The sequence below is a fragment of the Phoca vitulina genome, unplaced genomic scaffold (genome assembly GCF_004348235.1).
Source record: "Phoca vitulina isolate PV1807 unplaced genomic scaffold, GSC_HSeal_1.0 scaffold29, whole genome shotgun sequence".
NCBI classification, from domain to species: domain Eukaryota; kingdom Metazoa; phylum Chordata; class Mammalia; order Carnivora; family Phocidae; genus Phoca; species Phoca vitulina.
Genome location: NW_022589732.1, coordinates 1643911 through 1660481, shown reverse-complemented (window position 1 = coordinate 1660481; position 16571 = coordinate 1643911). Strand labels below are relative to the sequence as shown.

The window sequence follows — 16571 nt, the reverse complement described above, 5'->3', positions numbered from 1 at the left end:
CTAACTCTGTCCAGGTAGGAGTTGAGGGTTCAGAGAACCTGAGAGCTCCTTAGGGATGGGTGGGGCCCTGGTGGTCAGAACTCAGGCTGAGACTCTGAAACTGAACTGCAGCTCTGCACTTTCTCCAAGCTCCCTCTGCTTCAAGGGCCATGAGCGGCCCCCTTAACTTGTAAGCAGGACCAGCTATGTAATTTACAGGCCCCACTGCAAAATAAAAATGCAAGGCCCTTTGTTAAAAATTAAGAATTTCAAGACAGCAACAGCAGAGCAGTAAATCAAGGGCATGGCCCTTGTAAGAGCTGAGCTCTGTGCAGCCACAGTGGTCTCAAGGCCACGAAACCAGCCCTGCATGGAGGGGTTACAGAAATAGAGCATACCTCCAAAGGTCAGGGGAGAAAACAAGTACTGGGGGGAGCGCTGAATTGAAGCCAAATGCTAGTTCAAGTCCTGGCACTAAGATTATTTAGCTGAGTTACCTTGTATAAGTCCCACTTAACTTCAGGCTCATCAGCTAGATGAGGAGGCACTTGGATCAGCTAATCATACCCTTTGAAGGTGAACATAGAATAAAGAGACCAAAGGGTTTAAGAATGAGGGAGTGGTAGGAAAAAAATGATGGCTGAAGAGCTCCCGCTGATAGGTGTGTGTGTGTGTGTGCACAGATGTGAGCACTTTAGTCTGTGTCTGCTGAACATGTGTGATACTGGCCTCCCTTGGCTCTTCAGGGCATAAATTAAAGGACAGGTCCTGGAAACCATGATAATGAAGTATTAGCAAGAGGTGTCTAGCAGTGTGTGAACCATGTCAGCCCTTTGTTGACAACTGTGTTCTACAGAGAAATAAACAAATTAATACTACCTTGGAAATGGGAAAAGTATGGCTTGTATTGGTAACCCAAATGGTTATCAGCAGCACCTCCTCCTGAACCAGGGAGGTAGCTAGAATCATCTATAGAAATGGTTAAGCATGTAAAGGCCACTATTCGACCCTCAGACATTCTAATTCAGTCAGTCTATAATGGGGCCCACATATGTGAATTTTTGTAAGCCCAAAAAGTGATTTTCAGTTGGAAACTACCACTGGCTTAAGCCCTCTTGACTTAGATTTCAACCTTGCACTTTTTGATAATTCTCCAATGTATGATTTGCTTTGACTTTGTAAAGGGAGCTACTGTAGGTTTCTGCTTGGTGGTAGCACTGCTCATGCTATGTAAAAGATGAAAAATAGTGTCCACTGACTCTGATTCTGGTGAAAAAAACACATAAATGGACATCTTTGTATCTTTTTGATAAAATATAATATATACGTATGTGTATATAGATTCATACACTTTTTGATAAAGATGGGCTTTATACATACATATATATGTGTGTGTGTGTGTGTTTGCTCTTTTTTTTTTTTTAAAGGTTTTATTTGTTTATTTGACAGAGAGAGCACAAGCAGGGGGAGCAGGGGCAGAGGGAGAGGGAGAAGCAGACTCCCCGCTGAGCAGGGAGCCCGATGCAGGGCTCGATCCCAGGACCCTGGGATCATGACCTGAGCCGAAGGCAGATGCTTAACCAGCTGAGCCACCCAGGTGCCCCTGTATTTGCTCTTAAATTCAGGAGTATATATGAATTACTCAAGCTTGTCTAAAAAGACAATTGCCTACCTATCAGTGCAGTGGGGTGGGGATGGGGAGCGGTTCTGGGCGTCTTCATTTTAATTAACTCCCCAGATGATTATGATGCAGGCAGACATATTATATCTGAGAAACATGAGTTATTGTCTTTACCCAGTTTTGTCCAGAGAAAACATAGTAGGTGTCATCCTCAGTTCTGTGATCCAATGCCTGGAGCTTTATAACTGAGCAAGGCAGAGAAGAATAAGTACATTTGTCAAGCAACATCTATATTCTACAGTTCTTGTGCTTGTCCCTTACGTTCACTAAGTGCCCCTTGTATGCCTGTCTCAATACCAGCCACTTTCACTTACTTGATCTTAACTGATCCTCACAACATTGCACTGAGGTAGGCATTATTGTCCTTAAATTTTAGTGCCCAAGATGCCCACATGAAGATGAAGCCCAAGATAAAGCACATTCTCTATGAGGAATAGTGGCACCTGTTCAGCCTTTTTCTTCATCTTTAAATTGGGAACAATAAAAGTGCTACCTTATATGATTGTTGTGTAGAATAATTGAGATGGGGCTTGGTATATGGCAGGTGCTCAACATATATTAGCTATTAGAGGACAAGAATCAACTACAAATAAAATTACTTTTCCAAGCAGTTCCAACCAAACTGTGGAAGCTGCAAAAGAAAGGGACCCTTCAGAATGAGAGACAAAGATATTTCTGGGGCGATGGGCTGGAGGGAGAACTGGAACTTTGGTAAGATTGTGTCTGAACATCTCAAATTTAAAGGCCTACCCCTTTTCTCTGGCAAACCTAGACTTGGACAGTAGCCCACAGTAGCATATCCGAACAATGCAAGACATGCACTTCTTTACACTCTTTATCATCTTTTTCATTCTTTCTCTTTGAAACTTGAATAATCGAGGAGAAAATACTCCTTCCTCTCATCTGAATTATTTGCTTGTCCAGATGATCCTTGGGATGAATAAAGCTGGGAATTTGGGTTATACATAGTAAATGAGCTCACCTCCATTACACACATCCATAGAGTCTCCTCCATGCTCAGGATTCCAAGACAGAAGACATCCCCTGTGCTTCTAAGGGATTTTAGTTTCAGGGAAGAGAAAGAAAAAAGGCTTACTGACAATTTGAGGCTTCAAAAGTGCAAAGGCAAAGCAATGTCTGGAGTTTTATAGAGATGGGTTGTGAGGTGGGCCAGATGGGAGGATGGGCTGTGCATGGTGGGCCATCAGGGAGCAGGCCATCCACACGGAGTCCCTCCATGCAAAGGCCTGCAGCATGCACCTCGGGATGCATTCTGGTAGAGTAAATCTGGCTGCAGAAGGAGGCATTGCATTGGGAGATGTGATGGTCAATGTCCACTTGGTTAGGCTATATTCCCGTCAGTCAAACACCAGTGTAGGTGTTGCTGTAAAGGTATTTTATTTTTTAATTTTTTAATTAAAAAAATTTTTTTTAAGATTTTATTTATTTTTTTGACAGAGAGAGACACAGTGAGAGAGGGAACACAAGCAGGGGGAGGGGTAGAGGGAGAACAGGCTTCCCGCTGAGCAGGGAGCCTGATGCTCCAGGGAGCTCCATCCCAGGACCCCGGGATCATGACCTGAGCCAAAGGCAGACGCTTAACGACTGAGCCACCCAGGCACCCCGCTGTAAAGGTATTTTATAGTTGTGCTCGAAGTCCGTCACCAATGGACTTTAAGTAAGGGAGATTATCCTAGATAATTTAGGTGAACTTGATTCAATCCATTTAAAAAGACTTAAGAGCAGAAATGAACTTTCCCAGAAGAAGAAATTCCATCTTCGGACTATAGCTTCAGCCTGTGCCAGAGAGTTTCAAGCTGCCCTTCCTGATGGCCTGCCCTATGGGTTTTGTACTTGCCTAGCCGGGTCTCACAATTGCATAAGCCAGTTCCTTGCAATAAATCTCTTAACACATATCTTCTGGTTCTGTTTCTCTGGTTGAAACATGACTGATACAGGAGGGATGGAACTGAACTCAAGGGCTGTTCGTGGCCCTGCATTGTTTTTGGATGAGCTAAAACACTTTTTGGTTAGACGTCATTCTTCAAATTCAAGAAGGGCGGGGCCATTTTTCAGACAACAGAGTTGCTGAAACAGCAGGGAGACCTTTTGTTCCCTATTTTTGTACTCAAAGCAGATTCAACAGTCTCTCCCCTCCCTTTTCTCCTTAATTCCTCCAAAGGCCTGCAAACTGATAATGAGTCAATAAATCCGCCCTCAGGTTAATACGGTGAGTCACTACAGCCAGCTGGGCTTGCTAAATGAGTTGCGAGGGCTGGCAGAGGTGCTTTTGAGGCTATCTGGATGATTTTACTCCCAAGCACTGTTAACTCCTTCAAGTAGGACTGAATTTCTGCCTCTTACAAGGATTCTGTTGCATTGGCCAGTTCCCAGGATGCTAGGCATTTCCAGGATTTGGTGAGAATAACTCTGGGTTTTGCTTCAGCTTTCCGTACTCTCTATAGATCAGCAAGCCAACCAACCAGCAAGGCAGTCAGTACGCACGAGATCAAGGATTTGAGTGGGTTTAGCTCCTTAGTGCCTTTCTCTTCCTTTAGGGAGATGAGCTTGAAATTCTGGTCTCAGCAGGAGGAAGGGGTGAGAAACCTATAAGAGTTTGCTGGGCTCCCTGCATTGTGGGTAGAGGGGTAAGACTCTCATGGCCCAGTCATCAGCTCTGTTAGGAAATGCTTGCTGTGCTGCAGGCATAAAACCTGGTTACTGCTCTATTCTTTTTCTTTTTTTTCTTCTCACTGTACTGTCAGCCTACTTACGGCTTCAGTGCAGTAGGCCTGGCCATCCTACCACTCTTGGGATTCTGAAACTTTTTAGGAGAAATAAGTGCATGGAAGTTGATTTGTTTCCCAAAAGGCATGATTTCTTTCTCAAAGCTATCTTATAATAATGATAAATTGGAAAACCACATTATGTTTCCATTTCCTCCATTTAGAATTTTCATCTCTTTTGTTGATGTAATCGTACTTTAGGGCCCAGTTCAAGGCTCAGTTGTTTTGGCCCATGGTGCTCTCCTTTTTCTGAAATCCCCAACACATGATTTGAGCTTTTCTTTTGGTGCCTCTTGTCCATGACCTTGGATTTTAATCGAACTCTTGTGTGTTTATTTTGTCTTCTGGTTTAGCTCTTGGATTGTGTGTCGTCCTCTCTGTCTTCTACCATGGTATGAGACACCAGTGCCATGCTGTCCAACAAAGCAACCCCCAGCCCCATGTGGCTCTTGAGCACTTGAAATGTGGCTAGTTCAAGTTGAGATGTGCTAGAAGTGTAACAAATTCACACTGGATTTCAAAGCCTTACTACAAAACAAAAGACTATAAAATGTCTCATTAATGATATTGAAATGTTGAAATGATAGTGTTTTAGATGTATTGAGTCAGATAAAATGTATTGCTAAAATTAATTTTACTTCTTTTTGTTTTTCTAATGTGCCTACTTAGGGAGTTTAGAATTCCGTATGTGGCTCACACGTGTGACTCCTTGTATTTCTATTGTGCAGTGTTGCTCTAGGGGACACGGGGTAAATAGAGAAGGAACGACAGTGGTCACATATTTAGGTTTTTGTTTGATGAATGCAGACCTAAATATAATGTTACCAACGTACTTTAAAATTTTAAGAAGTGTGTTCTTCCTCCATGCTAATTTGAACAGCCAGCAAAAATTTAGCTCTCTTGTTTCTTCCTAAATCACCCTGAGGGATGAAGAAAACAATTTCATCACCTACTTGTAGATCTTTCTGACTTCCTTATAACAACTCATTCTTGTCATTTTCTTAATTCACCCGTGATCATAACAAAACACATTTTCAGTTAGAACTTTCATTTTCATTTCCCTTTTTATACCCTTTATTGGCTGAAAATTACCTCAATCGGTCTGATTTGCGGATGGCTATTAACAAACTATTTTATATTTTTTGTTTCATTTTGTACTTACGAGGTTGCAGTACTCAAAATCCCTTCCTTATCTTCCTTACTTTCTTTGCTCCTTACTTTGGTTTGTAGGGCTATTCGCTAATATACAGGTTCTTACATTTTTTTGAGTGAATGTGTTCCCATTGTGCCAAAACTGTGGCTGGGAGAATAGAATATCTTGTAAGAGCCCTGAATACCGTACGCTGGGAAGGAGAGAGCTGTTCCCCTCTTGGTGCCCCCCCTGCCATCTACCATCCTTAGACCATTCTGAGCCAGCTGCCTACTACTGAACATTTAGCCAAGGACTTTCAGTTGAACCAGCTCGTCAACTTTCATCTCCCAGACGGAATGTAGTAATAGTAATAATGGCTCCCAAACACCAACTGACATACAATTTTAGTTTCAAGAAACATTTTCACTGAAGGCGAAATGAATATAAAGGCACTGATCCTCTGTGTGTGTGTATTAGGTTCCCACTATCTTCTTTCTATCTTACATTTTATTCTCAAATGATGTATCCTTCTCACTATTTCCTTATTAAAAGATTCCTTCTTCCTCCTAAATGAAATGGCAGCGATAATGGGTGGTGATTACATTTAAAAAATGACTTTACTTGTTAAAATAAAAAGATGATGAAGCTTTCTTCTTCCTTTTTTCTAAAGTTTTACAGCTTTCCGTAAGTGGAATCACTGGCTCATATTGAGTTAACTAACTTTTGTTCCAAAGGCCCCTTCTGCAAAGTACAAGACTTGAAACATTGTAAGAAATCTCCCCAGAGAGTCATCCTTTCATTCAGTTTATCTCTTGAAACTAGTCCAGCACTGAGGAGTACTCTATGGTTTCTCATCTTGGGAAACTTGCCTGCTATTACCAAGAGCTAAGCATGTAAATGTGTCACGTCTTGCAGATGTGACTTAATGGTCAATTCCAGTTATACTTCACCCTGATTGTTATCGATGAAATATGGGGCTACTGTGGTTTAAATCTATGTAAATAGAATCTAGAAATACTCTAGTTTTAAGGATGGGAATAAAATAATTTGCTCTGAACTTTTAAACACCAAAATGACATGAATGTTACATTTTCATCTGCCATAGATTCATAGAACTACTTAAGCTGTAAGATATTAACAAAAGTACATTGGTGTTCTTTGCTAATATTTTGATTTTTAGGAAAAAATTAAGGTGTCAGTTGAAATACTTCTCAGTTGGGAAGAATGCTAAGCTGACTTTGGCCTTAGCCTTGTCATTGGTTGGCTATGGATTCTTGGTCAAATTAAGGGATCTTTCTGAGTTCCAGTTTTATCATTTTAAAAATGAGGTGTTTGGACTCTTTCCAAGGCCTCTTTCAGCTCTAAAATTCTGTTTATATCTCTGACATCAAGATATTTTTCTAAGTAAACAGCAGATGGCAGTATGAAAGTAGAGAAATTTTTAAAAAGAGTTTTCAGTTTACTGTTTTGTCAGTCAAAGAATTTTTGCTCATTTCTTTCCTGAGCTTAATTTTTTTCAAAGAATCATGTATTAGACCAAAATGATTTATGAACTTATCACATAGTTGATAATAATTATGTACTTATTAGCATGTAATAGTTACAGTGTAATTGTACATGCTATGAAAATTATTACCCTTTATCCGCACCCCTAGTTTCCCATACTCTGCATCTCCTTGTGGAGTTATCATGTGTTAAGGAGCATAGATTTAAAGTCCTACTTTGAGGATGGAGCTTGAAACTTTTCAGGTATGCCAATAATAATCATCTCTGTGTTTTAATTCCATTGTGCTTGTTAAATTTGTTGACACTGACTCTCAATGTCAATGTCAATGTTTGGTAAACAACACAGAAGGATCATGCTTTTATGATGTCACACATCCATTTATGAAATTTGACCCTTAAAATCGTTTCTATTTTTGAAGTGTCTAAGTATTTCTCATTGGGTATACAGACAGCTCAACTACGGATGATAAGTTTGGTCTTTCAAATGGATTTTCCTTTTAAAACACCGGCACAGATTATTCCCCTCGGTTTATCATACAAATATATCAGTCTCCTCTTCTGAACTGGCTCACATAGAAGGCCTGAAATGTCAGGGGCCAGTTCATGACCAGGGAGAAATGTGGGAGAGCTGTACGTGTTGAGAGCTATGTGGTATCTCAGTGGTCATATCCTGGTCTTAAGTAGGCACTTGAGAGATTCTCTGGTATTGGCAGGAATGCTGGACTTGGAGTGGCCGGATCCTGGCTCTATCACTTATAAACAGTGTAACTCATTTCTTTGTTTGAGGTTACTGAACGAAAGATATATACAGAAAAGTGTGCATATTCTGAGTACAGCTTGATGAACTTTTCACAAACCAAATTACACCCATGTAATAATGTGAATATTCACATCAAGAAACAGAACATTGGTAGTACCCTAGAAGTGGGGCCATGCTCCCTTCTGGTTATAACTCCCTACCCATTACCAAAGATAACCATTATCCTGACTTCTAATCATAGATCAATTTTGCCTGTGTTTGTACTTTCTATAATTGCAATTATGCAACGTATTCTTTCTTGTGTTGAGTGTCTTTCATACCACATATGTTTATGAGATACTTCTGCATGTGTAGCTATAGATCATTCATTCTCGTTGCCATATAATAGTCCATTGTATGACTATATCAGAATTCACTTACGTTTTCTATTGCTGATGAACAATCTGGGTTTCTAGGCTACTATACATAGTTCTGCTGTGAACATTATATACGTTTAGTACAGGTATTTCTATTGAGTGTATACATAGAAGCGGAATTTCTGAGCTATACCATGTGTCATGTTCAGCTTTAGGAGACAAGACCAGCAGTTTATGAGGGTTCTGATTGCTTCCTATCCTTGCTAACACTTACTGTTGTCTATCTTTAGCCATCCTGGTGATTGCACTTTTTAAAAATTGGGAATAATAATTTGTACCTTGAAAGGTTGTTGTCAACTTAATTAAGATGTGTTTCTCTTTGCTTTCAAATCCTGGGCTCTTTCTTCTGCCATGGGCTTGGACAACCTCTCTGAGCTTCAGTTTCCTTCCATGTAAATAGACTAATGGGCTGAATAATCCTTAATGTCCTTTCATTTCTGATAAGCTTAGCTCTGTAGTTGTAGGGGCTTTCTAGGTACACGGCTAGTGGGAAAGAATTTCACCATCACTTAAATCCCATTACTTATCCATAGTTATCCATGTTGCCCACTTATCCATAGCACAAATCCAGGCAGTGTCACTGTTACCTGTCACTCAACAGTGTACTTCTTCCCACAAATTCCAGGTTACACTTAGAATGTAGGACAGTGGTACTGACGGATTCATACCGGAACAGGTGGGGTGCTTCTCCATTTGGCCTCACCTGCCAGAATATTCTCTAGGAAATGAATAACCACCCCTCCATCCCTCTATAGGGTCATATTGATGATCACCCTTGTGCTGGAAAGGAGCGCTGGGTAGGAAAAAATGCATGGAACATGCAGGAGGCAAAATCCTCAGCATAGTATGATGGTTAAGACGCTGAGCTCAGGACTCAGACTGCCTGGGTTTTTACTTCTTCCTCTCTTACTACTCAGGCGGCGGCTGCCGTTGTCATCACTGAAGAGCTAGCATTGACTGTGAATTTCCTTGTGTCAGGCCTTGGAATCAGCTTGACTTCTGTGCTCTCATTTGTTTTCACGGCAACCCTATGAGGTGGTACTATTATTACAGTCGTCAGATGAGGAAACTGAGGCACAGAGAGATCAGAAAAGTTGCCTGAGATCAAATTGCCAGCAAGTAGTAGAGCTCCACTTTGAATAAGGTCAGACTCCAGAACGCCATTTCTTAACTAGGTGGCCTTATCATCCGGAAACTTTAATTTCCTTATCAAAAAATGAGGTGAACAATAGTATCTACCTTCCTGGGCTGCAGTGAGATTAAAATGAAATGTGATTGTTTATATGAAGTATGTCACAGAGTGTCCAGCACATAGTAAATACACACAGATGTTTATTGTTAGTGTTGTTATTGTATGATGGAAAGAATCATTTTAAATTTATGATGGGATGGATCCTCTGATTGTGGGAAGGAGGTTACTGTTGAATAAGTGAAGGTTTCATTTATTATTTTAGGTCCTGTCTGCAGCCTCTGTGTCTCCTCTTTTGGAGCAAGACCTGTGACAATCTTCAGTGGCTTCATGGTAGCTGGAGGCCTGATGTTGAGCAGTTTTGCCCCCAATATCTACTTTCTGTTTTTTTCCTATGGCATTGTTGTAGGTAAGAAACCTGGTCACTATAATTTTTCTTTTTCTTTTCTTTTCTTTTTTTTTTTGTGTGTGGTTTAGGTTTTATTTCATCATCATAAACTGAACTCTGCAATCCAGCTAGACCTGGGGATAAGGAACCATGGAGCCCGCAGAACTGCAGCGAGAGCACAGAGATTCTGGGGTATTTCGAGCAGGTGGGGGCGGAGGGGTGCTCTCCCGAACTACAGAAGGAACTATAATTTTTCTAAGCTTCAAGAGTTAGACATCATTTTACCAAGTTCAGCTTTATTATTCAGTTAATATACGGCATGAAAATGATCAAAAATAATTTACTTTCAATGACCACTTCACCAAAAATTACTGCCTTAGTAACATGTCCGCCCAATGAATCCAAATATTTGAAAGGATAAACATGTTTTATCAATGCACATTATGTTCTCTTGCAAGGCACAAGAAGGTTTTTCATTTCAGCACTGCACAAAAAAGGCAAAGAGAGAGGGGGGAGCATGAGACTGATAGCACTTCTCACTGACTTAGGAAGTGGTCCCTTTCATATGGCCCGTTAAGCAGGGCTCTGTTGAGTGGCCCGTTAAGCAGGGCTCTGTTGAGTCGTTTGTGTTCTAAATATCCTGCGCTTCCAGGGCCCACATCACAAAGTTACAGCAGAAGTAAAAAGTAGATTTTAAAACACATAATTATTATTATTATTATTTTAAGATAAGGCAAGAGTGAAGAAAAACTGAGTGGGGGGGATAATTGATGATGATATTGATTATAGGAGAGGAAAAGTAGAGGGCTCTTGGCCTGAGAGGACAGTTTTGGGGCAGATGCCTTTGTGATGTATTATACTAATTGTATTCAACGTTCAACATCATCAGACTAGTCCTAGGGGCTGTTGGTAGAGAATTTGAAAAAGATGATTGCAGCTGTCAAAGTTTTTCTGAGTGTCTGAAAGAACCTAATTTTGTTGACTAGTGATATTCCTCTTTTTTACTTGGGACTGTTTCCCGAAGAATACATAATAGAAATAAGAACAGCTAATATGCACTGGGTACTTCCTATGTGCTTGGCTCTGTGCTGAGTTCTTTATCTGACCTCAGTTAATCTTCACAAGAACTCACATTACAGAGAGGGAAAGTGAAGCTCAGAGAAGGGAAATTACTAACTGAAGCTATATAAGTAGGAGATTTGGGGTTGAATCCACTCAGTCTGACACCAGGTCCTGACCTCTTTCACATTTTTGTAACTATTTTTGGTGCTTTTCAAACCCTTGAAGTCTATTTTAAATTTAACTACATACTCTAATACTGCTGAGACCTGAATCCCATGTTAGTTCTTCGAGAACATGCAATACATTTTTGGGATTTTATATTTCCTGTAGTGTTTAATACAGTTTTGGAATGTGGGTACAAATACATTAATCTCTTGTGTAAAATTTGAGAGTCTCCACTGAATAATCATTTTACATTATTGTCTAAAGGCATAAAAATAAAAATGTAGGTATCTGTGTTTATGCATGAATATTGGATTATTCCTTTTAGGACAAATCCCTTTTTACATAGAAAATTGAATCATTATGCCATTGATACGATTTGGGCATTTCCCCCAAACTCTGGACTACACATTTAAAGTTTCATGGGATTTTCCTCTTCCACATGGTTTCAAGGTTAATCTAGGCATACGAAATTGTTACTGACTTAAAAATTGATGAGCAGTGAGTGATACCATAGCATTTGCATTACCTGTAGATAAAAATAAATTTTTAAGAAGAAAAAATTGGCTTGCAATGTCTAAGAGTAATATACATTTGATTGTGTTGGAAGAATATCTAAAGATGTACAGAAAGAAAAAGATAATATTAACTAACTCCCATAACTAAATTTCAATTTCTGCAGCAATGGAGGGAGTTTTATCAACCTGTGAAGTTATTTTTTGATTTGGCTTATGTTGCTGGAACCTTTTGAGAACTAACTGTGCCCCCCCCCTCCACCTCCATGAATCCACGATTTTCAGTTAAGATAAGACTTGAGATTGGTCTTGGCTGGTGCTGGTGTTATAGGGCTTCCACTTGGCTTTCTCCACTATGATTAACTCTTACCCCATTGGCCAAGGAACAATGTAGAGGGTTACACCCACCACCATGAATGGGTGAGCCATTGAAATATCAGGAATTGGATGGGTCCATGGACTCAGTGGATCCATTGTGAGCCAGACCTGGGCCATGATCCTGTATATTACCTGGCCCCCATATGACCGCATTCTAAGGGAAGGCCATGTAAATGCTTGAGGCCCCTAGTTAACTTGGCAGCTCATGTTCTGTTTCGACCTAGACTCAAAAGGTATCCCACTTTCCCAAGTGCACGAGTACCTATATAAATGGCCATAGTTACCTTTGGGGAAGCATTTAGGGTATTGTTATATACATACTTGTCATAGAGTTTATTGTAATGTCCTTCCTCCTGGAATCCTGGTCTCTCCTTCACTTAATGATTCGGGGTCAGAAAACAGGCTCAGGTCTGAAGACTCTGATTTGGCAATAGGTTCTGAATCCCTGCAACTAAGAAGCAATTGTCAGCTCGTGGAGAGAGTGCTGGGTTTAAGGTCAGGAGATGGAGATTCTGTGAGCCTGAACAAGCTTGATGACAAATGGCTGTCCCTTATCTGTGAAGGCAGGCTGGGAAACCTACCTCACACAGGTTTTGTGAAGACCAAATAAAGTCAAGTGACATATAAATAAAAATAAAACAAATAAAAGAATTGAGTTGGATTTCAATTAATAAAAAGATCGCTCTCCCTGGTAATTATTGGGGCCTTGTTAACTACTCCTAGCCAGCAGATAATTAATACTTATTACCATGTTTGACGTCTTTGTGTTTCTTTCTTTCTTTCTTTTCATCAGTAGGCTCATAGTCCAGGGCTCATTGAATATTTCTGGGATAAATAAATGAGATAATACTGAACAGTGATACTTCCATTCTATCATCATTTAGAATAGCCAGTTGAAAAGGAAGTGACAAGAAATTATTACGGTCTAAACTCATTTTCCTTTTTGTATTGAGTTCCTTAGAAAAAATAAGAAAGATTCACTTTAATGATAATATTAATTGAGCACTAGTTCTGTGCAGAATTGTATACTGAGCATTTTCATTTGCCTAGGATGAACTAGATGGTCTCTTAAGAGCGACAGTATGTGGAGGGAAGGAGCAAACACCGAGAGGCAGGCCCTGGGGTCCAACCATGTGGGTTTACCTTATGTTATTCACTTGCCAGGTCTGTTGACTTCAGGCAAGTTACTTAGCTTCTATTTTCTCATTTTTAAAACTGAATGTAATAATGACATCCACCTTCGGGTTTTGTGAATTGAGGAGGTAATGCAATAAACGTTAGTTAGCACAACCGTTAATATTAGTTTTGTGACCTTGGAAAATTATTTAATCTCTCTGAACTTCTCTTTTTCTTTTTATTGAATGACTGCACGAAGCTATTGTGCCTATTTGTGAGAAGCACAAGGAGGTGTTTCATACTTCCCTTCCCTTAAATTGCTTTCTGAACACTTAGTTCAAGACCACAGCAGCAGTTTTTTGCTACCGAGGAAGCTTTATTGAATCAGCAATATTTGTATAACAGCTTAAGAAGATAGAAAAAGAAATTAAAGCTTTTTCATATGTGTAATTATAATACACAATATCAAAAAGGATACCAAAGTGTATCAATGGGCATAATTCTGTTTGACCACTTAATTGATGTTTTAAAAAGGATCATCTTGAAAATACGATGTTATCTTGTTCAGTTTTTAAAGCTAACATAAAATGGCCGTTTCCCCCTTTTCAAGTGACTGCAAGCCACACTGCCAAACCTGGGGATTCAGGCTTCTATTTTCTCAATTACTTTATTAAGTCAGGAAAAAGAAAGTGGGGTGCAGGGTGGGGGTGGGAAATATGTGCTGAATGAGTTGCTCAAGTGTCTCCCCAATAATTTCTTTTTGCTTTTCTGAAAAGCACAACTCAAAATCTGTCTTTTGTCTCTTTTCTTCAGAGTATATTGTTTTTTAGCTACCTAGTTAGTGTTTTCTTACTATTCCTTCTTGGTCTTCGGAAAAATTCAGTTTTCTCTTCCTTCGTTTTCATGGTAATATCTGTGTATGTAGTGAATCTGCTCAGCTTATTGAGGTCGGGGAGGGAAAAGACCATGTTTGCAGACAGTCTGATTCTCCTGCTCAATTACAGCAAATGAGACCAAGGTCATTTCCTGAAGTGCATTTTAGCAGTTAGAGTTTTATAAGCCTTTTTGTTTTGTTTTGTTTTTAATGGTTATATCATTAAAGATAGTCCTTTTATCTCTCACTGATGCTCAGTTGTAATAAAGAACTATGATTTTCTAATTAGTCTGAGGCTGTTATCGACATAATGCCATAATACTCAGGTAAAAAGTTGGTTAATGGTTATTTTTTAGTACTTGTTATATTCCAGGCACAGATACTAAATCTTTTACACTTTTTTTTAAAGATTTTATTTCTTTATTGCCAGAGAGAGCGAGAGAGCACAAAGAGGGGGAACAGCAGAGAGAGAGAGGGAGAAGCAGGCTCCCTGCCAAGCAGGGAGCCCGATGCTGGGCTCGATCCCAGGATCCCGGGATCATGACCTGAGCCGAAGGCAGACGCTCAACCATCTGAGCTACCCAGGCGCCCCAATCTTTTACATTTTTTATGTCTCTTAATCTTTACAGCTATCTCATAAGATTGTTTTAAAGATAAAGGAACTAAGAAATAGAGAGTTTAAGTAAATTCTCAAGTCCCCCAAGTCACCCAGCCAGTAAGAGATAGAGCTGGAATTTGAATCCAAGCCTGCCTGATTGCCAAGCCTGTTCTCATAACTAGTCAATGTCATGTTCAGAGTATTCATGCTAAGCTACAAAAGTCAGAGACAGTTTATTAAAAACGCTAGCCAATCGCTTGCACTTTTAAACTCTTCATGCAGATGTTTGAAGCTAGCAGCATAAAAGTACCTGCATTTGGATATGCTAAACTTATTTATCTTATTCGGTGCCTTAAGTTACCTTCCCACAGTTTCATTTCTAGAAGTAGGTATTTCTAGAACACTATATGTAATTGCTTATCCTAACCTTTGGTCAGGATAATAAATCGTCTTGGCTCAACTATTCTAAGAGGTGGTTCAAATACTTGCTTTAAAATATACAGAAGGGGAATTCTCCCAAATAACTGAGAGACAGGTCCTCACACTACAGTGGTCACTGTCCTGGTTTGCCCAGGACTAATGGGTTTTCTAGGATATGAGACTTCTAGTAGCCAAACCGGGAATGTCCTGGGTACTGGCCCTTCCCTTGACCCCACACAGTATCTGGATTCTGTAGCCTCACCCATATTGCTTCTTAAGATTGCCACGTTAAAATGTACTGTTACTAAAATGTTTCCTTTTCATAAAAGTAATACTGCAGGGAGAAGTTTTCATATATAAATGTAGGGGCTTGATATATATCTATTCAGTTACATGCAAAAATATGTATATAATGTATATAATATTTAAAAAAATTCATAGACATTTTCAAAAATACATACACGATTTCAGATGTTCTATTGCTTGTCTTCCTAAAATAGGTCAGACTTCCACTTTGCATGCTTTTATTCACATGCTAGTTCTTTAGAAATGCTTGCTTTATTTATTCTAAATTTGAAGCATTTTATAATATCAGAGTGTTTTACTTCAGTTATATTTTCTTCTCTTAACTCTCTTATCAGTTTAATTGATCTAGGTATTTTTTTAGTTTATAGGTAAGGATTGAGAAAAATGAGAAAATGAGGAAGTTTAGTGTGGTTTGCCCAAAGTATCATCCTATAATGCATAGAAGTAGGAAATTAGTTCTATCTTTCTTCAAACCATATAATTCTAATTCCGTCTTTCTACTGATGCTATCCTAGTAAATTAATTATTGTGAAAGAAAAAAATCTTTAATATTTTTTGGGCTAAGATTTAGTTTCTGACTAAAGTAAAAAGTAAAAAAAATCAACATCATTGAAGTGGGGAACAGATATAAAGAAATTATTTAAAAATACATGTACACACACATACATACAGAGTGATTGTGTTTGTTATATGTATAGAGACACAGACAGGAAGAGAAAAGATGCAAAAACTCAAATGAGATTTATGGAAAAAGGTAGTAGACTAACTTCTGTGGGGAGTTCATTCAACAGATTTTAGAAACACTCTGTGCCAGGCTCAGACCTGGAACCAGGATACTTGGATGAATAAGGCACAGCCTACCTTCAGATAGCTCATTGCCTAGTTGGGGGAATAAACTTGTAAATTTGCAACTTGTAGCACAGCAAAATAAGTGCAATAATAAAATGAAACCAACATTCCGTGCGGGTGTAATATGCACCTGTGGGGGAGGGGGTGCTGAAGCAGGCTTCATGCAGGAGCTCATGCTTGCACTGAGTCTGGAAGGACAGGTAGGATGTGGTCAGGTAGGCATGGGTTTCGAAGGGGAGTGAGGGGGGTGGAAGGAGGACACTGCAGGAGCTCAAATGCTCAGAGGTGTGATAGACCGTGGATAAAAGTGTTTTTACAAGGGGCGCCTGGGTGGCTCAGTTGGTTAAGCAACTGCCTTCGGCTCAGGTCATGATTCTGGAGTCCCGGGATCGAGTCCCACATCGGGCTCCCTGCTCAGCGGGGGGTCTGCTTCTCCCTCTGACCCTCTTCCCTC

The 16571-nt window shown here is 39.7% G+C and overlaps 1 protein-coding gene across 3 annotated transcripts in view; it reads left to right on the top strand.

The window, feature by feature from the left end:
* The window catches only part of SLC16A9 (solute carrier family 16 member 9), a 51521-nt gene that overhangs the window by 24333 nt on the left and 10617 nt on the right, over nucleotides 1-16571 (top strand). For 2 of the 3 annotated variants that reach the window (XM_032423786.1, XM_032423787.1), the window contains exon 3: nucleotides 9715-9858. The exons of the other annotated variant lie outside the window; for it this stretch is intronic. In XM_032423786.1, the coding sequence (XP_032279677.1) occupies nucleotides 9715-9858 (144 nt within the window). The remainder of the gene's footprint in view (nucleotides 1-9714; nucleotides 9859-16571) is intronic. 3 annotated transcript variants of the gene reach the window in all.